Source organism: Otolemur garnettii, unplaced genomic scaffold (genome assembly GCF_000181295.1).
Source record: "Otolemur garnettii isolate 467f Iridium unplaced genomic scaffold, OtoGar3 scaffold00042, whole genome shotgun sequence".
In the NCBI taxonomy this organism is placed as follows: domain Eukaryota; kingdom Metazoa; phylum Chordata; class Mammalia; order Primates; family Galagidae; genus Otolemur; species Otolemur garnettii.
The window spans coordinates 9,644,594-9,669,549 of record NW_003852437.1 but is presented as its reverse complement, the minus strand read 5'-3'; the positions used below and the strand labels follow the sequence as shown (position 1 = coordinate 9,669,549).

Sequence of the window (24,956 nt, the reverse complement as noted above, 5' to 3'; positions counted from 1 at the left end):
TAAAAAATGTTTAGTTCCTGTGCTTTGAACACTTTTCAAAGATATTTAATGGTCTTTAAAAATTGTCTCGGCACACTTAAGATCCTTTTGTAACGCACTAGTTGAAAATCACCATTAGTTATGTTGAAATTGTGACAAGTGCTGTCAAGAGCTGAAAGGAGGTGGTAGGGTAGGGTGTGGTTTGTTGGGTGGGGTGGATGTCACATGCTGAGGCCCCTCTGAGGAAGAGACAGTTGAGACTTGACTGATTGCGGGCCAGTCAGATGAAAGCAGAGGTGGGGGTGGCATCTTGGTCAGAGGTGACAGCCTCAGAGGAAGAGGCCACGTGTTGAGTACCAAGAGCAAAAAGCCGTGCATGCTGCTTGCTGTGGAGAGAGCGCTGTGCCTGTAGCTCAGTCTCTCCAGATAAGGAAAACTGCTGACCTGGCACAGGGTTTTAGGAGATGTGGAGTTCAAGGATTAACTGACAGCATTTGGGGACCGACTGAGCCTTTAGCTGTGGAGGTGTAGTCAGCAAAGTGAGGCTGCTGCTGACAGCGTGGTTTAGAGGCTATGGAGGTTACTGATGCAAAGTTGTTTCTGGTACCTATTTGTAACTGTGGCCAAAGAATGGTCATTCCTATTCTGGGCTTTGGAGTTGTGGCTGACAAGCTCATGGAGGAGTGTCGTTCCAAGTTTACCTTCTAGACAGCACTAGCTGCCCACTGTTAGGTGTGTAGTCAGCCAACAGTCTCTGGCTATTACCTTCTCCAGGGTGCACTGCAGATTTCTAGATAAGGACAGCTGTAGGGGCAGCTGACAGCATGCTTTTTTCCCCTGCCAACTTCCAGCCAGTGACTGAGGCAGTGGTATCAGACCCAGCCATTTCCGCCTAACTCAGAACACTTCTACTAGACAGTCTTTGCTCCAGAGATGCTTCGTGGACTGGTCAGATCTGACAGTTCCCTTGTTCAACCTTACTTTTCTCTTTTCCTTTCACAGTACGTCTTTCGCACTCCTGACTCCATCTCAGCCTCAAATTGGCCCGGTTGGTACCAGTCAGCCAAGAACAGAGTTGAGACTGAGTCACTCCCTGTCTGGCTGGTTCTGAGGCTCCTGTCCCCGTTGGATAGACAGCCCCTGGCACAAGAGGGCTGTGCGGTTAGTACAACTTGAGATGAAATAGCAGAGTGGTGCAGGGGAATGCAGTGGGTGGGGGATGACTCCGGTGTTCCAAATATGAGGGGAAGGGTAGATAATAAACACCAAACAATGGACTTGGGTGATTATTACTGAGTTGGACTGGTGTCCTACAAATGGATAGTGAAAAGCTCGGGTTAATTATTATAATAAGCCATTTAAAACTAAGTGTTGTGAGAGTCAGTCGCTTTGGTGGCATGCCAGCACCCTCATCCTGTGTGATGGCAGAAGTAGCTAACCGCCAGCAAACCTGCAGCCCAGCCATGTCTGTTGCGTCCAGGTTGAAATCAATCTTGGCAACCTAAAACTTGGGATGGATATCCTCAACAATTTTGACTCCCTGAATATTTGAGCGTGCAGAAGAGACCCACCCTTCCCATGAGGAACTAAAACTGCCTTCTGTCCCTTCCTCCATCCTAACACAAAGAAAGACAATGTCAGGGTCTTTCCTCCATAACACAACAGGTGCCTCTCAGGAGTGTCCAGCCCCTTCTGCTGACTACTGGGCATATAAGTCACAACACAGTCTGGCTGGGGCCACGCTGGGTCTGGTGAGGGAAGAAACGGACGGACTGACCGTGTGCCAAAGGAAGTGGATAAGTGAACCCACATTCCCACAGGGGCCAGGGGAGGACTCTGGGACTCGATTCTGAGGGTGCTTGGTCAGATTCATAAAACTAGATAAAGGCAACTTTATTGACCTGGGGGATATTTCTCAGGATACAAGATTTAACATCAGGAGAAAAAGTGCCAGGAGATAGTGAGAACTCACTGCTTTAGGGCGGCTCAGTAGAAGCCCAGAAAAAGTGATCAAAATGTTGAAATGCCTGAACTGCTGGGACACATCAGAGGAAGGAATGAGCAGGCTTGCTGGAATGGTCACCGGAGACAAGGTGTCCATCAGAGGATCACGCTTCACAGGAAGGCCCAGAGGCTCGTCCTACACCAGACCTTGGAATGCACTGATGAGAGGGCTGTGAGCCCTCAGTGGGGACTTTCCTCTGTAGTCTGGGGCTGGCAGGAAGGACTGTGGTGGAACCCTGCTTTCTGAGGATGATGTGGATGATGAGACCTGAGAACGCAGGTGGCAGTGCTAAACATTATTAGTGTGTGTGTATATTCATAGCATATTAGAATATATGTATACGTTCATTATTAGCATATTAACCACTAAGCACAAAATGACTCTAACCGGTCAAGTCTTATGGAACTGGTTAATAGAACATGGCATCCTAGGGACAAAAGGGATGGGTGGTTAGCAAGGGTAATGCTTGATACATAGATCTAAGAGAGCAAGAACGGATGAGCAGGGGGCTAAAAAAGAAAAAAAACCCATGATTCCTCACCAGTTTCTACTGACCCAGTGTTCTGATCTGAAGCTCATTAACTGAAGAGGTGACTGGATTCTGGGGAGCGTGTGCAGTAATGATTTCCCCAGCCTTTTTCTAAAGGGATCTGTGGCTATTTACTCGGATGGCTTGACACTAGAGAAAATGGAATACAGGGATTTGTCTGTGTCTAAATTAACATTTGATACCCAGAAACCCAAAGTGTCATTATATTTCCTCCTCCCTCATTAAAATGGGAGCATATGGAGGTTAGAAAGTAAATGTTCTGATCAAAATTTGGCTGCAGGAGGCCCCTGGAGTCTGCAGCCCCAGTGCTGATTATTTGCCTAATCCCTGAGTGTGTAACAGAGATGGACACACTTGGCAGGCAGAAAAACCCGCATTGGTTTCTTGACCTGTAGGGAGAGTGTAAGCCTGGAAGCCCTCTCTCCCCCAAGCAGTGTCGTAAAGCTAAATCAGCATCGCCTCGAACAGGTTTTTAAGCTTCTCAAGTGAACATCTGCTTTCTGCCCATGATGGTAAAATTGGAACCCATTTTATCTTTCCATCTTAACTAAAAACCCAAGCAAAATATATAAAACAGTGGTCTTCAGACATTGAAAGTTCATAGCACAGGACTATGAGCTCTGATAGAAGAGGAAAAAATGAGGGGAATCCAATGAATGTTCAAGCTGATGGCTCAGAGGCAGTTTCTAGGCAGCAAAGCAGGAAGCCAGAGACCAGTGATCTTGCTGAGTTGTGGAGATGGAGATCAGTGCTACGGGAGGCCACAGTGGGTAGAATTTCTAGGCAGAGAAAATGAAAGGGGGAAGCGTACACAGAGAGGGTTCTGCGGATCTGTAGTGGGTCTCCTTCAGTCTTTGGCTTAGAGAAGGAGAGAAGAAACTACCCCTAACCGGGCGTTGTGGCAGGCGCCTGTAGTCCCAGCTACTCTGGAGGCTGAGGCAAGAGAATTGCCTAAGCCCAAGAGCTGGAGGTTGCTGTGAGCTGAGACACTACGGTACTCTACCAAGGGTGACAAAGTGAGACTCTGTCTCTAAAAAAAATTAAAAAACAAAACAAAAAAACCAAAAACTACCCTAGCTAAGAAATGAGTAACTGGAAAATAGCAAAGCAAATAATTTACAGATCACGTATGGGGTGGGAAAGTTTGGGTTTCTACTAGCCAGAGTGGAAATAACGCATAACTCATGGGGCATCAGGTAGAAAAAGGGTGTTTGTTGCCTAGGTAGTGAGGTTAAAGTATCCGTAAACCAAAGCCTTCTCTGGGCTTCCCCTAACAAAGTTTTTTATAAGCAAGCCTTAGAAAAATCAAACTAATTTCCAGAAATTATATATGCAGAATAAATATATATTATTTATTATGTGCACCATAATGAAGCCCAATATTATTTAAAGGACTACAAAAAAATCCATCAACAAATGACATAACAGGCCAGGCATGGTGGCTCCTGCATGTAATCCTAGCACTCTGGGAGACTGAGCTGGGTGGATCACCTGAGTTTGGGAGCTCGAGACCACCCTGACCAAGAGCAAGACCTATCTCTACTAATAATAGAAATATCAGCTGGGCATGGTAATGTACACCTATGGTCCCAGGTACTCAGGAGGCTGAGGAAAGATAATCACTTGAGTCCAAGAGTTTGAGGTTGCTGTGAGCTATGACACCATGGCACTCTGGAGCAACAGAGCAAACACTCTGCCTGTGTTTGAGACAGAACTCTGTCTCCAAAAAAAAAAGAACTAGCACTATGTGGGGCTGAGGTGGGTGACTCGCCTGAGCTCATGAATTTGAGACCAGCCTGAGCCAGAGTGAGACCTCATCTCTAAACTAGCCAGCCACTGTGGTGGTTGCCTATAGTGCCAGCTATTCAGGAGGCTGAGGTAGGAGAATCAGAGTTTGGGGTCTCTGTGAGCTGGGACATCATAGCACTCTACTAAGGAGGACAAAATATGACTCTGTCTCAAAAAAAAAAAAAGGAAGAAAAAACCATTTATTAAAATAAATACTTTGAGGCAGGAAGTAGCTTCTGCCAAGGGACATAAAGGCAAATGAGGTCAAATCTTCATGAATGAGGGGATAGCAGCAGATCTCAAAGATGGTACAGACCACAACAAAAAATTTAAATTCCACTCTAGTAACATCCAATCTTTGAAAGGTTTCAAGCAGGGGGTGCTAGGAATTATTTTTAAAAGCTTATTTTGTGTGCTGAGCTTAAGCTGAAGCTGAGCTGGTCACAGATGCCCAGTAGAGGCAGAGAGGCCAGCTGGGAGGCTTTCCCCAGCTGTTTGGTCAAGAGATAATGGTTTGGACCTGAGCTGTATCAGTGGAGCTGGGGAGAAGTGGTTGGATTAATGATACAATTTGGCAGTATGGTTGATTTAACTTGTTTAGAGTTTTACATGTGGAGTAGAGAGGAAAGAGGCCACAGGATGGCCCAAGGTTTGGGGCCCAAGACCTTGTGAGCATGGTCATGCCACTGAGTGATAAGGAAAAGCACTTTGGGAAGTAGGATCTGGCTCTACAGTCACACGCTGCCCAGGAAGACAGGCCACCATACAGAGGACAGCAGTCCCCTAACACTGTAACACCGTATTTTCATGGTATCTTTTCTATGTTTAGATATACACTTACCATTGTGTTCCAACCGCATAGGGCATTCCATATAGTAAAGTGCTATACAGGTTTGCAGCCTGGGAGCAACAGGCCATACCAGCTACCAGGCGTGTAGTAGGCTGCACCATCTAGGTCTGTGTAAGCACATTTCTTGATGTTTGAACAACTATGAAATTACTTGATGATGCATTTCTCAGGAACATCATTAAGAGAGGCATGACTGTATCAAGTTTGAAATATCTGTAAGTGCAGATTTGGAGTAGCAATTGGCATACTAATCTAGAATTCTTGAAGGAAGGCCAGACAAGAGAAATTTGGGAGTTTGCAGTATGGTGTTAAATAAATTCACTAAGGGACAGTGTTGCTTGAGAAGCTCACATTATTCCCCTTCTTAAAAATCTTCATGGTTGTCCCATACCATGAAACAAAACCCAGATTCCTTGGGATGACATCCTAGGGCCCCTACATTCCTGCACCAGATGCCTTTCCTGTTTTGTGTCCCACTGTGCTATTTAGACTTCCTAGGATAGGTACGTGGCTTCCCCTAAACACTTGTCTGTGTCTTTGCTCATGCCATCCGGAATGTCTTTCTTTTGCCAACTATCCCTTCTGGGTGAAATCCCCCTCACCCACCTGTCTTAGTTCAGGTTCACCCCATCCTGCCCATCTACCCACTCAGAAGCTATGACATCTTCCTCTGAGAACATGTCACTCAACTGCAAAGTAAGTGAAAAAATGACTCACCCAGTGGGTCTGGAGGTGGACATGCCAGTGGCTGATCAGTGACCTGGATGTTATCAACAAACAATGCTCCTTTTCCTTTGCCACCCATGGTACATGGCTTCCATCCTCACTGGTGCCTCATAGATTATAAGATTATTGCTCTTTCTCCAGCCTCCCACCCATCACAGGGACAAACAGGAGAAAGGAAGTCACAGATGGCAAGCTTCCTGGAATTCCAAGATTATGCCCATGACCTTGGTGACCACAAGGAGGCTGTGGGGTACAATTTTTTTCTGTCTACGTGCATGGCCAGGCTGAACAATTCTACCCCTGGTGATGAATGTTGGTGTGGGCCCAGCAGGGCTTACCAGAGCCCAGAGAGCTATTCCTTTGCTTCTCCTCTGGTGCTGATACATGTTTTGCAGGGTGATCGTGTATCTTTTTTATTAGTTTTGAACCCTTTCCTGATAGCTCATTCACATTCTTCTGGCATAGGATTGTCTCACTTTTACCCAGAACACAAGAAGTATTTACCCAGGACATTTTCCCCATCACTGACCAATGCCTACAGATTGCTCTGGCCCTTGTTCTGTAAATAAAGCTGGACTGTGGAAGGTGGTGTGGGGCAGCTCACTGAGAAACACTGATTATACTACCACTGATGACTGGGTAGCTTCTTAAGGAAAATAGACCTCAAGAATAAGGTCCATGTTTTCTTCAAAAGACCATCTCTGTCTCTCAGTGGTATCCTCATATCCACCAAAGTATTAATAAATTATCCCACTGTGCTCATTTTACGATGTAATCTGAGTGATATAAACAATTATTTACATGGAGGCTTAAAACACAAAAGCAGAACCAAGAAGCCTGTCCAGTGGTTCCCTGTCCTTCCAGGATGGCCACAGAATGGGCACCATCAGCAGGTAGGGGAAAAGACTGAGGCACAGACAAATGACTCATTGTCACTGTGCTTCTCCAAATGAATATACTCTCATCCCCACACAAGAAGCAACAGAATTCAATCAAGATTCTTCAGAAATAGTAGGAGGGCAGAAATCAAACTAAAGTTGAGGCTATTTCCAACTGACAGCCCAAAGAGTCACTTGCTTCTCTTCCAACTCTTAGACAAAATAAAGTAGACTAGGCACAGCGGCTCACACCTGTAATCCTAGCACTGTGGGAGGGAGAGGAGGGCAGATCATTTGAGCTCGGGAGTTTGGAGACCAGCCTGAGTAAGATCGAGACCCCATCTCTACTAAAAACAGAAAAAACTAGCCAGGCAGCATGGCAGGTGCCTGTAGTCCCAGCTGCTTGGGAGGCTGAGGCTGAAGGATCACTTGAGCCCAAGAGTTTGAGGTTGCTGTAAGCTATGGTGATGCCATGGCACTCTACCCAGGGTGACAGAGTTAGACCTCTTTTGTCTCCAAAAAAAAAAAGAGAGAGAGAGAGAGAGACAGAGAAGGGAGGGAGGGAGGAAGGAAAAGACAAAATAAAGTAGAAATAATTCAGTCCCAGGGCTTCTATGATTATCTCCAAATTAAAGTGTAGGTGTATAAGGCAGGCCATCAAGTCTACGCTCATGGAACTTTTGAATAAGACATAGTTCACAAACTATAAGTGAGCCCGACAGAAGTTGTTCACACACTAAGAGTGAGCTCCACAGAAGAACGAAGTAGTAAAGCTGAAGGTACTGGATGTTTCAGGGATAAATCCAGTTCTGGTCTCCCTGTATTTCATCCATGCCTGTGAAAAGTTCTCACATCTCTCCCCATGCCACATCACCTGAACTGCCAGTCAGTACATTATTGGTAAGTCCTAAAGTCTGTAGGATGTTATTTGGAGTTATTTTTCCATGTGACCTTTTAAATGACAATAACCAGTGTCTGTGACATTCTCTCTCCTCTCAGTTGGGTCCCCACCTCCCACAGGGACCTTCTGGTTTCACTGCTGTTATTCAGTTAGAACCAAGCAAAGCACTCGATAATTCTGTACAAGATGACCTATCTCATTTTCAAAAAACATAAAATCCCCCCCAACCCACAGACCAACCCCACATGAACAAAATGTTTCAAATATTTACTTTAAAATTGTTTTATTCAAAGCAAATTAAAAACCTAATAGATATTTTTCTTTAAAAATGGTCATTTTTAAATAGTTTTATAATTAGTTTCAATGTTGCTCATCTTACCTTCAAATAAATGATTTTTATATTAAGTTAAAGATTTCTGATGTCCATGTCCATTCTAATCTTTTTTAGGTAGCTACAAGATTTCATAATCAAAAGCCAACGTGGAAAAAAAAAAAAGCCAACACCACTTTTCCAAAATTTAGAAGAAACAGTCCTTGTGCCAATGTAGTAGAAAACTGCTCCAAATGTCAGCTCTTGATTCCCTGCTGTATAAAAAGAAGTGCTTCATTTTCTTCAAAGGGAAGGAGTCTTAACTCCTTACATATGTTTCTGCCTCAAAGACATGTCTAAAATGGTGTCTCAAGTTTTATTTTATAAACCTCGTGATGAGTTGACCTGTGCAGAGCAACTTTGAGGGATATTTTCATGCTGAAAAAAAAAAAAAAGGCTATTTGGTAGCTGCAATGGACTTAAACCAAGAACCTCACCATGGTCTCCTGGCCTTTCTAAAGAAGACAAGACTCTGGCTAACAAAGGTGCCAAAGTACGGAAGTAGGAAGGAGGGAGGGTGTGGGCCACAAGAGCTTTACATTAAAATAAAGACTTTCCATTTCTCCTGTGTCTAAAGGTGTTGAAATTCTAATTATAGAAGATTAGAAGGTAATTAGCAACTCAATTATTTAAAAACAAATATAAAAATGCACAAACCAAATAATGCAAAAAAAAAAACAACCCACAAAACTCTTTTTAATCTAACACCTCATTTTCCTTGGGGCTAATGGCCTCGCCTGACCAAGGTCTATCAGTTTGTTTGACTAATAAGAGCTATTCAGCATTTTCTTTAAAGTCAGATAAGGAACAATAGATTTTGCTAAAAACGTTCTAAATTAGGACACCATACTGTAGGCAAGGAAAGAAAAGAGCCATAACTTTGTCTTTGGTGTAACCAAAAGGATATCCACAAGTTAGCAAATGTTGACATTTCAAGTGGTAGGAAATGGCCAAATGGAAGTTTAAACTCTGGTTTAAAAAGGGTCAAAAATCGTGTCAAAGGAAAAGCTCCGCCCACAGTCCTGTAGTGCAAGTTTTCAAATTTAATTCTGCAAAATAACTTTATTTACTAGGCAGGAAACCAATTCCAGCAGTGTGTCCCTTACTCCTCCCCGCCTTGCCTCTCCCCCGCTGTCGGTATGTCCCCACGTCACTTCCCTTCTCACAGGACGCTGCAGCCGCTACTCAAGGGGGAACTGCATTTAAAAATTACCCACACTTCTAAAAATCCGGCTAAGAGCTGGGTGTATGAGGCTGCACAGCAGCGGGCACTGAGTTACAGCTTTGCCAGCTCCACGTTTCTTATGTTTACCAAAAAAAAGAAACAAAGCCTATTTCCCCCAGAGAAAAAGTACCTGAACCCATTCGCCCTTCCCCAGCTTCTCCGAGCTCACGGGACACGCTCCCCTCCAGCACACACGTGCGTACATCCCCGCGTTCTGCCGGCAAGAACCAGCTAATCCACCGCCTCTTTCTTAGAAGCAACAACGTCTTCTCCCTTCTCGTGGAACTCACACGTTTCCCTAAACAGAAGCTCTGACAGCGGTTACCACCTCGTCCGGAGACGCCCAGCTTACTCCACCCAGCTGAACTCTGGCTTACTTTCCCCTATATCTGTACACGTTGTGTGTGTGTATTTTTAAAAAATATGTTTAAAATGCACACACACCCACACACACCCTGACACACCCCCAGTATTTAGGAAAAAAAAAATCTTCCCCAGGAAGCACTTTCAGAAGTTTAAGCTTCTACTTGCATTTAAGCCACAGGGCAAGTGCCAAGTGAGTCCTAAGTGACCCTCCGCTCACACTGCAGGGCCGGCAGCGCTGGGCCCACAGCAGGACTCTGGGTGGGGTCCCGGGCAGCCAGGCGAGGACACCTAGCAGGCTTGCTCTAAGGAGGCATTGCTCATCTCCCATCACCCGGGAGAGTCACGTTCTTGTCCCTAGCTCTCCTCCTTCAGAGAACCTCCACACTGCTCTGACTGCTCCCTGTCCCCTACACTGGCTGTCCCATTGGCAGGGCCAGGAGCCGGTGGCTGCAGGGAGGCGGCAGGCTCTTCGCTGCAAAGCGGCCTGCCCTCGTCCATCTCATCCCCCGCCCGCCCATCCAGCGAGCATCCCTGCGCGGTGCCGGGAGCCCCGCGCGCTCTGCTGTCCACAGACTCGGTGGCTTCGCCTTCGCCCTCCGAGATGACCGTCATGGGGCTGCTCTGGATCCGGTTCCGCACGCTGTACCTGCTGCTGGCGGCGGAGGGCGGCGTTCGACTGCGGCCGTACCTGGGGCCGGAGAACGACAGACTCCGAGGCATGGAGCCTTCGTTCTTGGCCCACTCCTCCTGGGCCCTTCTGCTCTTGCTTGGGGAGCAGCTTGACGGGCTCTCGGGAGTGTCTGTTGCAGGCTCCGACCTGGACCTCTGGAATCGCGGGTCAGTGTTCTTGAGCATCTCCGCCGCCGACATGCGGGCGCTGGTGTCAGAACGACTCCCCTTCTTGAGCAGCAGAGCTTTGAAGTTGTCGCTGCTGGTGCTGCTCTTCCGGACACTTCTCTGAATGGATCCCACCTGCTTGGGAGAGGCCAGGCTCGGGGCAGCGCCAGTGGGTGTCACCGGCGGGGAGGGAGAATGGTTTCGGGAATGGTCATCATCCGAATCTTTCCGGCCAAGGACTTTCCTTTTAGATCTGAGATTTAATAACATTAAGAGAAAGATTAATTCCCATTAGGCCACAACCATCCTAGGTCTCCTAACTCATCCTCCGGTGCTTGATATTTGCTGCAAAGGACTGATGTGTATTTTCTTTACAAACACTATCATAAAAGGCACAAGTTAAAAAAAAATTATTTAATTTATGAAAAATATAAAATAACCCACTTCAAAAAGAACAGTCATTGTTTGACCTCATGAAACCACGACTCATTGAGGATAATCACTAACTGTGGGCTTCCTTATTTATCTCCACTCTCACTGGAATATTTTGAAACAAATCTTAGACATCATAGTACCTTACTTCAGACAAGACCATTTCCAAAGTTTCAAATAATTGCCAGGCTTTATGTAACTTTCTCTGGTGGTGATCCCCAGTGGATTTCACATGCTTACCATCCTTTCTTTCTGCTCTTCCCTTTCATGTGTGGTGCTAGTCCTTGAACAGGCCTGGTCAACAAGCCAAGGTCCAGCATATCCCCTATACTGAGAGATGCCCTGTAACTTCATATTCTCAGTCATTGTAGAGTTTGACCTAAAACCAGTCTTCCTCAGCTTTTATAGGACCATATGCCAACCTCTACAAGTCCAGGTTCCCAGAAAACAAGAGTGAACCTTCTGGTGTAGATCCTGATTCATGGTCCACTTCAGAGGACTTCTCACTGACCAAGAAACCGTGAGGGATGGGAGTGGAGAGGGGACAAGGAGGGGCTCCTCAAGGGAAGGAAATGTCTCCTGCAGGGACTTCTTGTCCTCAGTCTGTAAGGACCTCTCTGGTCAATGTGTTTTCTACTGCTGGTGATGCTGAGGGGCACAGCTGATGAGTCAAGTGGCCCCTTGCCAGGCTCTTCGTGACAACTCAATGTGTGTGTGCACATTTTAGCTAAGCGCAGATGGACTTGCTTTAAGAAAGTTCAACACAGTTAATGAACTAAAGATACGGGTGTATCTCTTTTCCTGCTATAAAATTCTAGAAATGCAGTAGTTAAAGGTTGAGAGTATGGTATCTGTACGTGCAGATCAAGAGTTGAAACCGAGTGATAGCCACGTCTAGCGCGTAGCCTGGGACAAGCTGCCGGTCCCTGCTGTACCTCAGTTTCCACGTTTTATTATCTGAAATGAGGGTGTGATTATATAATACCAACCTCACAGGTGTGCATCGCCTTGGGCAAGTTAAAATTTCCAATTGTGTTTCCTATCTGAAAAGGGGGCAGAACAGTGTTTGGACCATAATTTCTCAACAAAGATGAATGTAGTAAAGCCATCAAGTATCAGGCACGCAGCAGGTGCTTCAGGGAACTCTGAATGTTACATAGGGAAGAGAATTCTTCCTGCTTATTGGCAGGGTAAGGCAGAGGGGGGGATGGGCCCATGTGTCTGCCCTGGACTTAGTGCTCCCAGAGTCATCGCCTTGATTCTGTCCAAAAATAAGCCACCAAAGAGGAGGGCAGAAAGTTGTAAGCACCTAATACTAAAGGGTGGCCAGAGCTACTCCTGGGGTACCTGCCCCTCTGGGACAGCAGAACATGGCCTATGATACTTTGGTTCCATGGTCCTGCCCCCGTGGTCAGTAAGAACAGTGTCTACAAGTATAGACACTTATACTGTGTCAACAGTATAAGTTAATGACTGGCTGACAAATCATTCGAATAATAGCCTCTCCAAAGCGGACAGCTACAAAAGACTCTAGAAAATGGAAAAGTCCAACCACTTCGGGCTTCAGAGATGGTAACTGAAGCCTGAAGAGTGAAGTCACACAACTTGTTAGTATGACAACGAGGACTTGATAAAGTATCTTTCCACACACAGCACATGGCCTCACCACTCCCACTGGTCACTCCCCAAAAGCAGCTCAGCTCATCTCATTCTTTCAAGGTTTGGTTTGTGGTGTGATTTTTTGGTTTGGTTTTTAAATAGTGAGGCTGTGTTGAGATCCATAAAATGAGCCACAACTAAACTCAATGAAAGCTGTGGCCTTTAATTGTAGATTTAGAATTAAGAAAGATGGGATTTTATAAAAGCATTGTTGTTTCTGAAGAGCAGCTGCCCCCCAAAATGAGAATTAAATCTAAACAGGAATTCTTTGCATATATATACACACATACACACATGCACACACATATATATACATACACACACACACACATATACAAATGTATACATGTATTTTTAAAGAAGATGGCTATAAAAAGTATTTAAACAGTTAACACTGGCTTAAAATCTAATTACTTCAATAAATATAAAAACTTCACACCTCAACTGGTGTTCTACATTTTCCATCTGGCTTTAAATCTGAAGTGAATTAATTTGCATTATAAAATTTGAAAGCTGTGTTTTAACTTAGATATTCTTTATTTCAAATTATGAGCTTAGGTGCTAAAAGACAGACAAATAAAGCCTTAAAACACACAGACACAGACCTTTACTATGTCTGCTCATATATTCTCCACTCTACAACAGAAATTGGCACGTGTCCTTGCTTTCTCTTTGCAATCCACTCCTACGACCTAACTGGCCTTCTCTCATGTGTACACAGAATAATACAAACTGACCGATTTCTATAGGTGCAGTAAGAAAAAAACGCACATTTTTTAGTGCCTTAAGAAGGTTGCCAAAACAAGATAGAGAGTAGACCTTTGGCACACTTTTAGGAAAGGGATGCAGTAATTTGGTTTCACAACAGTTGGGTTTTCTCATTGGAACCAAGTATTTAGTACACGGAGCAACCAGGCAACAGTCTCCTCGAGGGATTGCGATTATAAATACGTATATGCCTGTATATTTAGCAACCCGATGCATTCCTTATTAAAGCAAATACTTTGAGTCTTGGAAGGATCTGCTGACAGTTACATTCCAACTGGTTTTATTTAACTCAGAAAATATTTATTGAGTGCTTATTATGTGTCTAGCACGGTTCAAGTTAGAAACATCTATGTAAACTTCTAGAAATGCCACTAAAGTTGGTTTCAAAGGATGCATATTTTTTCATTTCCTTGTTTCGAGAAATAATTGGATAACTAGCTACCTTTTTATTTCTAATGACATCAAAGAAATCAGTCAATGCTTAACGAGGGCAGTCTTTTTCTGGTGCCAGTAGATGGCACTAACGGTATATAGTAACCAGCAAATTTAATTCCTTTTGCTCTTGCCTAAAAAGAGACGTATGCTTTTATGGAAACATTAAGCAGCCAAAGAAATTGTACTATAAAATCCTGAATTTTTTGAAAAATAAAGAAAAAAGATAAAAACAAAAACCTAAAACAGCCTTAGGAAGAAAGTGCTGTACAGTAGTCTGTTGTGCATCCTAAGCGCACAGAACACAGCATTCCTTACCGGGCACTGGACTGCTGGCTGCTTTAATCCAACTCTCATTAATCCTGCCTTATGACTGACACGTGGCATTCCTTGCCAGCAAGGGCAATGCCTACCAGAAAGTAGCACATTGAAGTTCCCAAGATTATGAAAATCAGAAGGTCAAAGTAAAACAGAAATTGGAGTCAGAGGAAATAAAACTATAGAAACCCACTTAAAAACAATCAATAATAAAGTTAATGAGACATGACTGGGAGACAGAGGAAATCTTAAGAAAGAAAAGGCAACTGAGGAGCCCTGTGGAGAGAAGGAATTATAAAGTAGATTAAAGTAAGAGAAAGGCTTTTTGGATACCTGTGGATAGCTGCAAAAAGGTCTTCTGTGGTCCTGGGTCTACTGGGGGTCATCACCTCATCACTCCCGTCTTCCCTGGGGAAGTCACAGGCCTCGGAGGAGGAAGCGGCTGTGTCGGTCTGCGGCACCCCGGCTGTAGAGAAATAAGCGAGCAGGCACACAAGATGCACAGTGACTAGGATGTCAGTCCTCAGCCAAGCTTCCACACACACCGCCGCTTCCCTGCCATTCCTGACAATGCGAGGACCACAGGGAGATGCCGTGGGGGCTGGAGTTTGATAGTTTACAAAGATATGGGAGATGAAGCCAGCCGCAGACCCAGAGCTCATTCTTTTGTTAAAGTGTAGAACTCCCACTGAATCTCTCTTCAGTTTTGTTGCAGTGTTTCCTTGCAGCTCTTCAGAAGGGAGATTACTCACTGCTATTTAACAGCCAGCCTGCTGCAGATCATCCCCACCCCCCTTTTTCTGCCATTCCTTTAGGTCTAGATTTTTTTTAATTCACAAAATGCAAAGTTGGTCACTTACCCTGTTCAGTGGCACAGGAAGCCCACATACTGTTTGGCTTTGACATGAATCTAATAGGATCTACCTGGGCTCCACATGGTAGCATTGGGCAGCCCTACTTGGCTCAGCTGCAGATGCTCAGAGGTCACAGGACAGAGAAGCCAGACTCACCCTCTCCATCCTGTCTAGACAGGCAGCTCTCCACGTCACCTCCACCATCCTCACTGTTCTCGGCTGGCTCTTCCTGCTGGGGGCCAGGTAAGGTATCAGGCTGTACCATGGGGACATTGGCTTCCACCGTGCCTGGGGACACAGATTCTGCAGCTCTTTCCTCAAGAACCAAGCTGCCAGGATGCGTCGCATGAGAGCCAGCTCGGGCTGCGGGACTCTCTCCTGCCTCATTGTGGGCAGGGCCCTCCTCTCCCCTCGTGGGGCTGTGCACAGCTCGGAGGGCTTCGCTCACGTTCTCTGCGGGCTCCGCTGTGAAATCTCTCTGTGGAGGTGGCACCACTAGGAACAGTTTGGGCTTCTTAGAAATGGGCGGTGGCTTCCTGCTGGGTGAAGAGTTGGGGAGCTGGGCAGTTCTGGGGCTGGTCTGAGCCCCTGCGTCCCTGGCACTCCACAGGCCGCCGCCGTGCTCGGCTGCACTGCCATGGTCACCCTGACTCGAGCTCTTGGCAGGCGACCGGAGTGAGCTTGTCACGGAGGCAAGCTGGCTTTCATTCTCCATTTCATGTGTGCTATTTCGGGATTTCAGGAAGGCAGATGGCTTTAAGTGGTACTGTGGAGCAACTGAAGTTCGTTTTTCCTGAGCTGTTGGTTCAGATGACAGAGCCGGCCCGGTGCCTGAGTTCCTCCTCACCGGCCTCAGCTGCACCATCTGCAGCGCTTCTGTGGTTATGAGGGGCATGGGGGGTCTGCTGCTCTCCTCCCTAGTGGAAGGCGGCCTGAAGGCCTCCCGGGAGGAGTCTGGCTGGCTAGAGCTAGGGCAAGAATGCCTGGGGTCTCTCATGAATTTGGGGTCCAGAGGAGGGGCAGGTGGAGGCTCCGAGGAGGGTAGGACAGGTGGAGGCAATGGTAAGGGCACAGAAGAATGTGGAAAAGGGGGGCTCAGTGAAGCGGGGGCAGGAGGAAGGCACCCATCAGGTGGGGAGCAGAAGGGAGTGAGAGCTTCAGGTGGCGGAGGGGGGAATACAGGAGAGGGAGGCAGTGCACAGCCCTCAGGACAGTCGGCCAAGGGCGGGGGAGGCGGGAGGAAGGGGCCTGGGAGAGGAGTGGGGGGCACTGGGGGACAGGCTGATGCTGCGTCCAGTTTCTTCATTGTGCCGCTTCCTTCTGTAGAGGTGTTAGAGGACAGAGAAGTAGACGATGAGGAAATGGACACTGAGGATATCAGAGAGGACTTCCTTTCTGGCACCTTGGGCTTGGGCTTCCCCTTCCCATTTGCTGGTGACATGGATTTTAAAAACACAGGCACAGGGGTGAGAGCTGTGGGTGTATTTGACTGGCTAGAATACCCACTGGATGGAGAAGTGACTCTATGTGACTTCTCTGGCGATGTGATCTTTGGTTTAACCGAACCACTGGGTACTTGTGGCGGGACGGCCCTGGGCCCTTCCTGGACAGGGCGGACGAGGCCATTTCCAGCGGGCGTTCCGCTGCCAGCCAAGCAGCCCCCTCCTGGGGTGCCCGGATCTTCCTGCAGGCCTGTGTAGTCAATGTAGTAACCCCACGGGTCCGTGTACTCTGACTTGACGCTGCTGGTATCGCTCTGTGATGGAGTGACCCCACACAGGGAGTAGACGTTGGGGGCGGTGGTGGAAGTTAGGCTGCTGCTGGCGCTGACGGTGCTCTGACTCCGTGACCGGGGCAGCCAGGGCTCCTCCAGGTCACTGCAGGGACTATGAGAGGGCGAGCTGCCGCCCTTGCCTGGGAGGCTCAGGTGCAGCGAGTGCTGGAGCGAGGCGATAAGGTGCTCATTGAGCACCTGCCCATTGGATTGGCCGTTCTTTTTGGGAACTCTGCGGAGGGAGTCTGTCCGGGAGGGTGGCAGGGGAGGCTTCTTTGCTTTCTTCAGAGAGATGTTTCTTGAAAGGGACTTATCATTCCAATTCGACCTGTCCCCTTGGTTTTTCTGAGCTCTTCCATCAAACACATTGACCACGCTGTGCCGAGGGTTCCTGAAGCCATCGCTGCTATTGCACAGATTCCCAGACGCACGTCTGGAGTCAGAGTGCACAGATGTGCAGTAGTCGTCGTGGTCCTCAGAGTACAGCGATCCTGCATCCTCTTTGTTGAATGTTTGGTCCAAACTGCAGCTGCTCATGTTACTTGCTGGTGTGGAGTACCCAGGAGTTGCCACAGGTGGCTTCAGCGGGGATGCCTGCCCATTACTTGAGGCTTGGTATTCCCAGGGCTCCGAGCTACCCTGTCCTCCACCCCCTGAATAACTAGACTCGCTATTGCCATCCACATCCTGAGGGTGGGCTGGGAAGCGTGTGTTGCTTCTGCAATTATAGGGCACAACTTGGGACCCATTCTCCCTATTTGCACTTAAAGAGACTGAGGAATCAGAGAGAGACAACAGTGTGGATGCACCAGGGGAATGGGTGTCTAAGGCTCGTGAAAGAACAGCTGGGTGGCCCTCACTCCAGTGACGGCGGGGAGACTGAGGGTCATCTTTCACAGTGTGCCTGGAGATGAGGTGGTCTCTGGATTTTATCTTCATGTATGAGGATGAGCTGGTGATTTTACTGTCCAGCAACCCTGAATTCTGAACAGGGTGAATAACAATGACCTCTGAAGAGGAAGAAAGTGTAGCATTTGGGATGATGCTGGTGGAATAGGTCGCATGAGGAGACACCACACACGCTGGGCTTGTTACATTTTCACTCTCAAAGTGCCTCAGCTCCTGGGATTTGGGCCTCAAAAGTGCTCCCGTCCTCGAGGCATCCCCTAAATATCCTAAGTGTTCATCCACTTGTGGATTACTCCTCTGGTAGGGGAAAGTGCCCCCCGTGTCTCTTGCAGGGCCCGGGGCACTCAGCCTCGGCTCGAGGGGCTGCATGTCTGCCCTTGCTCCTGAACGCGGCAGACTGTGGAAACCAGCATCGCTGTGGAGGCGGGACGGGAACACGATACCCGCAGAATCGCTTAGCACAGACATGTTGCCAGAGGAGCCAGAGAAGTGGCTCATTTGGGCAGCAATGCCTTGCCCCTTCTGCGCCCTGATTCTTCTCATGGATGGTGGCACGACTTTCATGTCCTCAGTCTGACAGCTGGAGTCCCTGGTTTCTGAGCGCTGCCCAGCAGGCCGGTAGCTATCAAGCCTTCCTAGTGTAGGGTAGTGGTCTGGGGCAAACACTGACTGACCACCAACATCATCTTGGCCAGTGCCAGAGGCTGGAGATAAAGCAGAAAGGGGCTTGTTACCTGAAATGAAAACCCGAAGTTCATCACCTGTACCCTCGCCTCCTCTGACTGTTGTGATTTAGAAAAAACCCAAAACTTGTCTACTTGATTTAGTTTCTTTTCTCCTATAGGTAACCTAAGTGCATTAAAATAGTTACTGACAGCTTTAAAATAAAAATCCTTATTTTCAAACCCCTCTGTAGCTTGAGTGCTACATATAGAACTCTCAGGTAATCCCATAGAGATCAAGGTCACTGAGTGCTCTGTGAAGTATTTACTTTTCAAATAAGCACCTTTTGGTAAAGTCTTCAAAGTAGCCTTTTCCCTACTAGTATCTGCACAGACAGAGTGTCTGTCGGGCAATGACACATCTTTCCCATGACAGATGAACGCAGTAACTGAACAGCACAGTCACAGAGAGACCAGGTCTGAGGGATACTGGTATAAAACAGTGCTGATTATATTAATTCTTTATGGCCCAAGGAAATCCTAAGAAAAAGAAAACTGATTTACAGATCCATTTGTGCTTCAAACATTTAATTATCCATCGTAAGCCATTATCATCTGTCTGTTGGTGACATTCAAAACTCAACAGCAATCTGTTGTGTTCTCATGAGGGAAACCAGCAGGAACTGATCCAGTGAACGTTCCTTTAAATCAGGCTAATTCATTAGTCTTTACAGCCAAACCAAGAATAGCATGTTAAAGAAAGAAACACGAAGAACAGCAGAGAAGGTAGTAGAGGAGGGAAAACCTTACTGGTAGATAAACAGGTTTCAGACTACCCAAGAAGAAAAGAGCTTAAAAGAAAAAAGTCACAAAGCCAAAAGCTTACCCCAGGGTACTGAGAAAAAAAAAAATCAGTCAATCCTTAGGACAACTTAAATCTTTCAAAACAGTAGTAAAACCACAGTCCTCACTGTGTTTTCTTCATTCAGTGAGGACCCAAAAGTACCCCAGGCTTGGGCTTTGCTGGGCAACACGAGTCCAGCACAGCCATCTGCAGCAGTGGACGCCTGGTCGTGACACTGATGTAATGGGACTTCCTTCCACCCCCATGTAATTTAACCATTGCATGGATTGGCTATATAAAGCCTTTTGCTTGTCTGGATTGCAAAGGCTATTACTAAAATGGCAGCCGTGTGCAAGTATACTTGGGTCTTTAGCAAAGAGGATCTATGTCCTGTCTCTACCCTCTACTAAATATGCACTCACTGAATGCAGACAGAGACACAGACAGACAGACACAGGAGGCTATCTTTTAGAAAGAGGGGAAATAAGCAAAAGGGCAGAAGCAGAAGAAAAGTCCAGTTTGAGAAAAGAAAAAAAGGTGTAAGTTTTTGCCATTTGGCCATTTAGAAGACAGGAGGTTGACTTGTAACTGGTGTTTCAGTTTATACAAGTTCAATTCTAAACATTCAAAATACTTCATTCTGTTCAGCAATGGGTTGTAACATCTTTTTCTTACAAAACTGTAATAGTATTTGCATGGGATTAATGGGAGATATTTAATTGTCTTTAGATGCCATAAACAAAATCCTAATGCTTTGGGGTAATAATTTTGAATGTAAAGCCATTCTAGACTTCAGAAGTAGAAATGTAGCCAATTCTTCACCATCTACAGCTAAATATAACATTCTTATTACAACAATTATTTCCTAGGGATTTTAAATACATACAAGAAACTGACATCTACTTTATCTTAAGAACCAGCAAAATTCTATTTCCCAAACAGACTCTTCATTATTTTCACAGTATAAAAAGCTTCATAATACTGTAAGTTGTGGATGAGAGCTATACAGGGATACATCATTTTATTGCATTTCACTTTATTGTATTTTGCAGATAATTGGTTTTTGTTGTTGTTTCTTAAGAAATCGAAGGTTTGGCTCAGTGCCTGTGGTTCAAGTGGCTAAGGCGCCAGCCACGTACACCTAAGGTGGCAGGTTCGAATCCAGCCCAGTCCTCCAAAACAACAATGATGGCTGCAACCAAAAAATAGCCAGGCATTGTGGCAGGCACCTGTGGTCCCAGCTACTTGGGAGGCTGAGGCAGGAGACTCGCTTGAGCCCAGGAGTTGGAGGTTGCTGTGAGCTGTGATGTCACAGCACTCTACCCAGAGGGATAGCTTGAGGCTCTGTCTCCAAAAAAAAAAAAAAGAGAAAGAAAGAAAAGAAAAAAAAGAAATCGAAGGTCTGTGGCAACCCTGTGTGGAGTAAGTCTGTTGGTGCCAATTTTCCAACAGCACGTGCTCGCTCCATGTCTCTATGTCACATTTTGTTAATTCTTGCAATATTTTAAACTTTTTCACTGTATCTGTCATGAGGTTTATGATCAGTTTTTTTTTCTAACACAGAGTCTCATTCTGTTGCCCTGACTAGAGTGCAGTGGTATCATTATAGCTCACTGCAACCTCTAACTTCCAGGCTTAAAGCCATCTTCCTGCCTCAGCCTCCTGAGTAGCTGAGACTACAGGCACAGGTCACCACACCAGGCTAATTTTTTCTATTTTTAGTAGAGACAGACTGTCACTCTTGATCAGGCTGGTCTGGAACTCCTGACCTCAAGCATTCCTCCTACTTCAGCCTCCCAGAGTATCAGGATTATAGGCATGAGCCACTATCATTGTGCCCACCCAGTGATCTTTGATGTTGCCATTATAATTGTTTTGGTGGGCCACAAACTACACTCAAATAAGACAGAAAAATTAATGGGTAGATACTGTGTGTTCTGACTGCTCCCCCTACCAGACGATCCCCCATCTTTCTCTCCTCAGGCTTCCTTTCTTACTTTAAATCAAACACCAAAATGATTAAGCTTAGTGAGGAAAGCTTGTCAAAATCCCAGACAGGCTAAAAGCCAGACCTCCTGTACCAATTAGCTAAGCTGTAAATATAGAGGAAAAGTTCTTGATGGAAATTAAAAGTTCTATGCTAGGGAACACATGAATGATAAGAAAGCAAACAGCCTCGTTACTGATATGGAAAAAGTTGTAGCGGTCTGGATAGAAGATATAACCAGCCATGACATTCCCTTAAGCCAGAGCCTAACCTAGAATAAGGTCCTAACTCTCTTCAAATTCCATGAAGTCTGAGGGAAGTGAGGAAGCTGCGAGAAAACCTGGACGCTAACAGAGGTAAGTTCACGAGGTTTAAGGTAAGAAGCCTTCTCTAAAACATAAACCAGCAAGGTGAAGTGGCAAGTTATACAGAAGATCTAGCAACAATAATTGATGAAAGTAGCTACATTAAAGAACAGATTTTCAATGCAGATGAAACAGCTTTCTATTAGAGAGGATCCCATCTAGGACTTTCATAGCTAGAGAAGAGAAGCCAATACTTTAAAGCTTCAAAGGAAAGGCCAACACTCTTACTGGGGGTTAATGCAGCTGGTGACTATGAAATTGAAACCAATGCTCATTTAATGTTTAGAAGAGCCTAGAGTTCTGGGCGGCACCTGTGGCTCAAGGAGTAGGGCGCCGGCCCCATATACTAGAGGTTTGCGAGTTCAAACCCGGCCCCAGCCAAAAACTGCAAAAAAAAAAAAAAAGAAAGAAAATCCTAGAGTTCTTAAGAATTATGCTAATTCTGCTCTGTCCATGCTGTATATATAAAGGGAACAACAAAGCCTAGATGTTTACAGCATGGTATACTGTGCTGTCTACCTTGCTGTACATGGTGTATATTTTAAGCCCACTATTGAGACCTACTGCCCAGAAAAAAAAGATTCCTTTCATTGACAAGAACTCCGATGGAGATGTACAAAGAGATGAATGTTGTTTTCATGCCTGCTAACACAACATCTGTTCTGTAGCCTACGGACCAAGGAATAATTTTGACTTTCAAGTCCTATTGAACATTATTTCTTTTTGTTTTTTCTTTCTTTCTTTCTTTCTTTTTTTTTTTTTTTTGAGACAGAGCCTCAAGCTGTCCCCCTGGGTAGAGTGCTATAACATCACAGCTCAGAGCAACCTCCAACTCCTGGGCTCAAGTGAGTGTCCTGCCTCAGCCTCCCAAGTAGCTGGGATCACAGGTGCCCGCCACAACGCTCGACTATTTTTTGGTTGCAGCCATCATTGTTGTTTGGCAGGCCCGGGATGGATTTGAACCCACCACCTTAGGTGTATGTAGCTGGCGCCTTAGCCACTTGAGCCACAGGCACCGACCCTGAACATTATTTCTTATTACTTAGGAATACATTTTGTAAGGTTCCTCTGACGAATCTGAGCAAAGTAAACTGAAAACCTTCTGGAAAGGATGAACCATTCTGGATGTCTTTGAAAACAGTTGTGATTCATGGGAGAAGGTCAAAATATTGCATTAACATGAGTTTGGAAGAAGCTGACTCCAACCATGACTTTGAGGGATTCAAGACTTCAGAGCAGGCAGTACCTGCCCATGTGGTAGAAATAGCAAGAAAACGAGAATTAGAAGTGGAGCCTGCAGATGTGACTGAATTGGTGCAGTCTCATTATCCAACCTGAAAGCATTGCTTCTTATGGAGAAGCAATAACAGCGGTTTCTTGAAATGGAATCTACTCCTGGCGAAGATGTGGTGAATATTGTTGAAATGACAGCAAAGGATTTAGAATATTTTATGAACTTGCTGTATAAAGCAGTGGCAAGATTTGAGAGTATTACTTCAATTTTGCAAGAAGTTCTACATGGGTAAAATGCAATCAGATAGTATTGCATTCTGTATAGGAATCTTTCCTGAAAGGAAGAGTCTGTTGTATGGCAAACTTTACTGTGTTACTTTAAGAAATTAGCCCAGCCACCTCAACCTTTAGCAAACGCTGAGGCAAGGCCCTCCACCAGCAAGATCACAAACCTTTCAAGGCTCAGATGATTGTTAGCATTTTCTTTTTTTTTTTTAATTAAATCATAGCTGTGTACATTAATACAGTCATGGGGTACAGTGTGCTGTTTTTATACACAATTTGAAATATTTTCATCAAACTGGTTAACATAGCCTTTGTGTCATTTTCTTAGTTATTGTGTTAAGACATACTCTACATTTAGAAAGATTCACACGTACCCTTGTAAGATGAACCATAGGTGTGATCCCACCAATGACTGTTAGCATTTTCTTTAGCAATAAAGTATTTTTAAATTAAGGTATGTACATTTTTTAAAAAGATAATGCTATTACACACTTCACAGACTACGTTATGTTCAGTACAAACGTAACTTTTACATGCACTGGGAAACAAAAATAATTATATGATTCACTGTATTGTGATATACGCATTATCATGGAGGTATGGAATAAAATCTGCAATCTCTCTGAGGTATGGCCAAATTGATTAAAGAAGAAAACAAAAACTACAAACAAATTTAGACCACTTAGGTGTTGCTCAAAATCTTGATGGATATAAATGTCTTAACACAATAATTAAGTAAGTGAGGTGAAGGCTATGTTAACCAGTTTGATGTAAGCATTCCAAATTGTATATAAAATCAGCTCATTGTACCCCATAAATGCATTAATGTACACAGTTATGATTTAATAAAAAAATTGTTAAAAGAAAATGAATAAACAAATAAATAAATAATCTTGATGGGATTTATCTGATATTAAAACATAACCTAGGGCGGTGCCTGCAGCTCAAAGGAATAGGGTGCTGGCCCCATATGCCAGAAGTGGCAGGTTCAAACCCAGCCCCAGGGCTTGGCGCCTTTGGCTCAAGTGGCTAAGGCGCCAGCCACATACACCTAAGGTGGCAGGTTCGAATCCAGCCTGGGCCGCCAAACAACAATGATGGCTGCAACCAAAAAATAAATAGCCAGATGTTGTGGCAGGTGCCTATGGTCCCAGCTACTTGGGAGGTGGAGGCAGGAAACTTGCTGAGCCCAGGAGTTGGAGGTTGCTGTGAGCTGTGATGCCACAGCACTCTACCCAGGGGAACAGCTTGAGGTTCTGTCTCAAAAAACAACAACAACAAAAAACAAACCCAGCCCCAGCCAAAAACTGCAAAAACAAACAAACAAAAAAAGCCATAACCTAGGGTGGTGCCCATAACTCAGTAGGCAGGGCGCCAGACACATACACCCAGGCTGGCAGGTTCGACCCTGGCCTGGGCCTGCTAAGCAACAATGACAACTGCAACAAAATACCCAGGCATTGCTGTGGGTGCCTGTAGTTCCAGCTGCTTGGGAGGTTGAGGCAAGAGAATCACTTATGCCCAAGAGTTTGAGGTTGCTGTGAGCTGTGATGTCACAGCAGAATGACATAGTGAGACTCTGTCTCAAAAATAAATAAATAATAACCTAAAGAAATAATTACGTATAATTTCTCCCTTTCTTGTTAATAATACTATCAGAGATCTCTAATTTCTAAAAAATAAATATAATTAAGGATAAGAATCTATGAATTCATTTATTTAAGGTTTAGTGTATGAATTTTTTCAAAAGTCTTGCCAGGTCTTTAGTAATGTTCCTGGGACCAGCTATCAAAAATTATTTATAAAGCGATTCCTTTAAGTGAGGCTTTATCTGCTTAGAGAATTCACATGGGGATGAATTCAGTAGCCAAACATAATTATATACCAATAAAATAGTCCTATCTGATTCTCAAAGATGAAACTTCATTATGTAATATTCAGATAAGTTTCTGTGTAGTT

The 24,956-nt window shown here is 45.2% G+C and overlaps 1 protein-coding gene across 3 annotated transcripts in view; it reads right to left on the bottom strand.

Moving 5' to 3' along the window:
• Positions 1 to 7,943: 7,943 nt before the first annotated feature.
• Positions 7,944 to 24,956, bottom strand: part of NHSL1 (NHS like 1) — a 146,192-nt gene continuing 129,179 nt past the window's right edge. For all 3 annotated transcript variants that reach the window (XM_023513490.1, XM_023513491.1, XM_003790287.3), the window contains 3 exons: positions 15,095 to 18,325; positions 14,418 to 14,550; positions 7,944 to 10,728 (listed from right to left, as the gene is read on the bottom strand). In XM_023513490.1, coding sequence (XP_023369258.1) covers positions 9,993 to 10,728; positions 14,418 to 14,550; positions 15,095 to 18,325 — 4,100 coding nt within the window. In that variant the 3' untranslated portion in view covers positions 7,944 to 9,992. The remainder of the gene's footprint in view (positions 10,729 to 14,417; positions 14,551 to 15,094; positions 18,326 to 24,956) is intronic.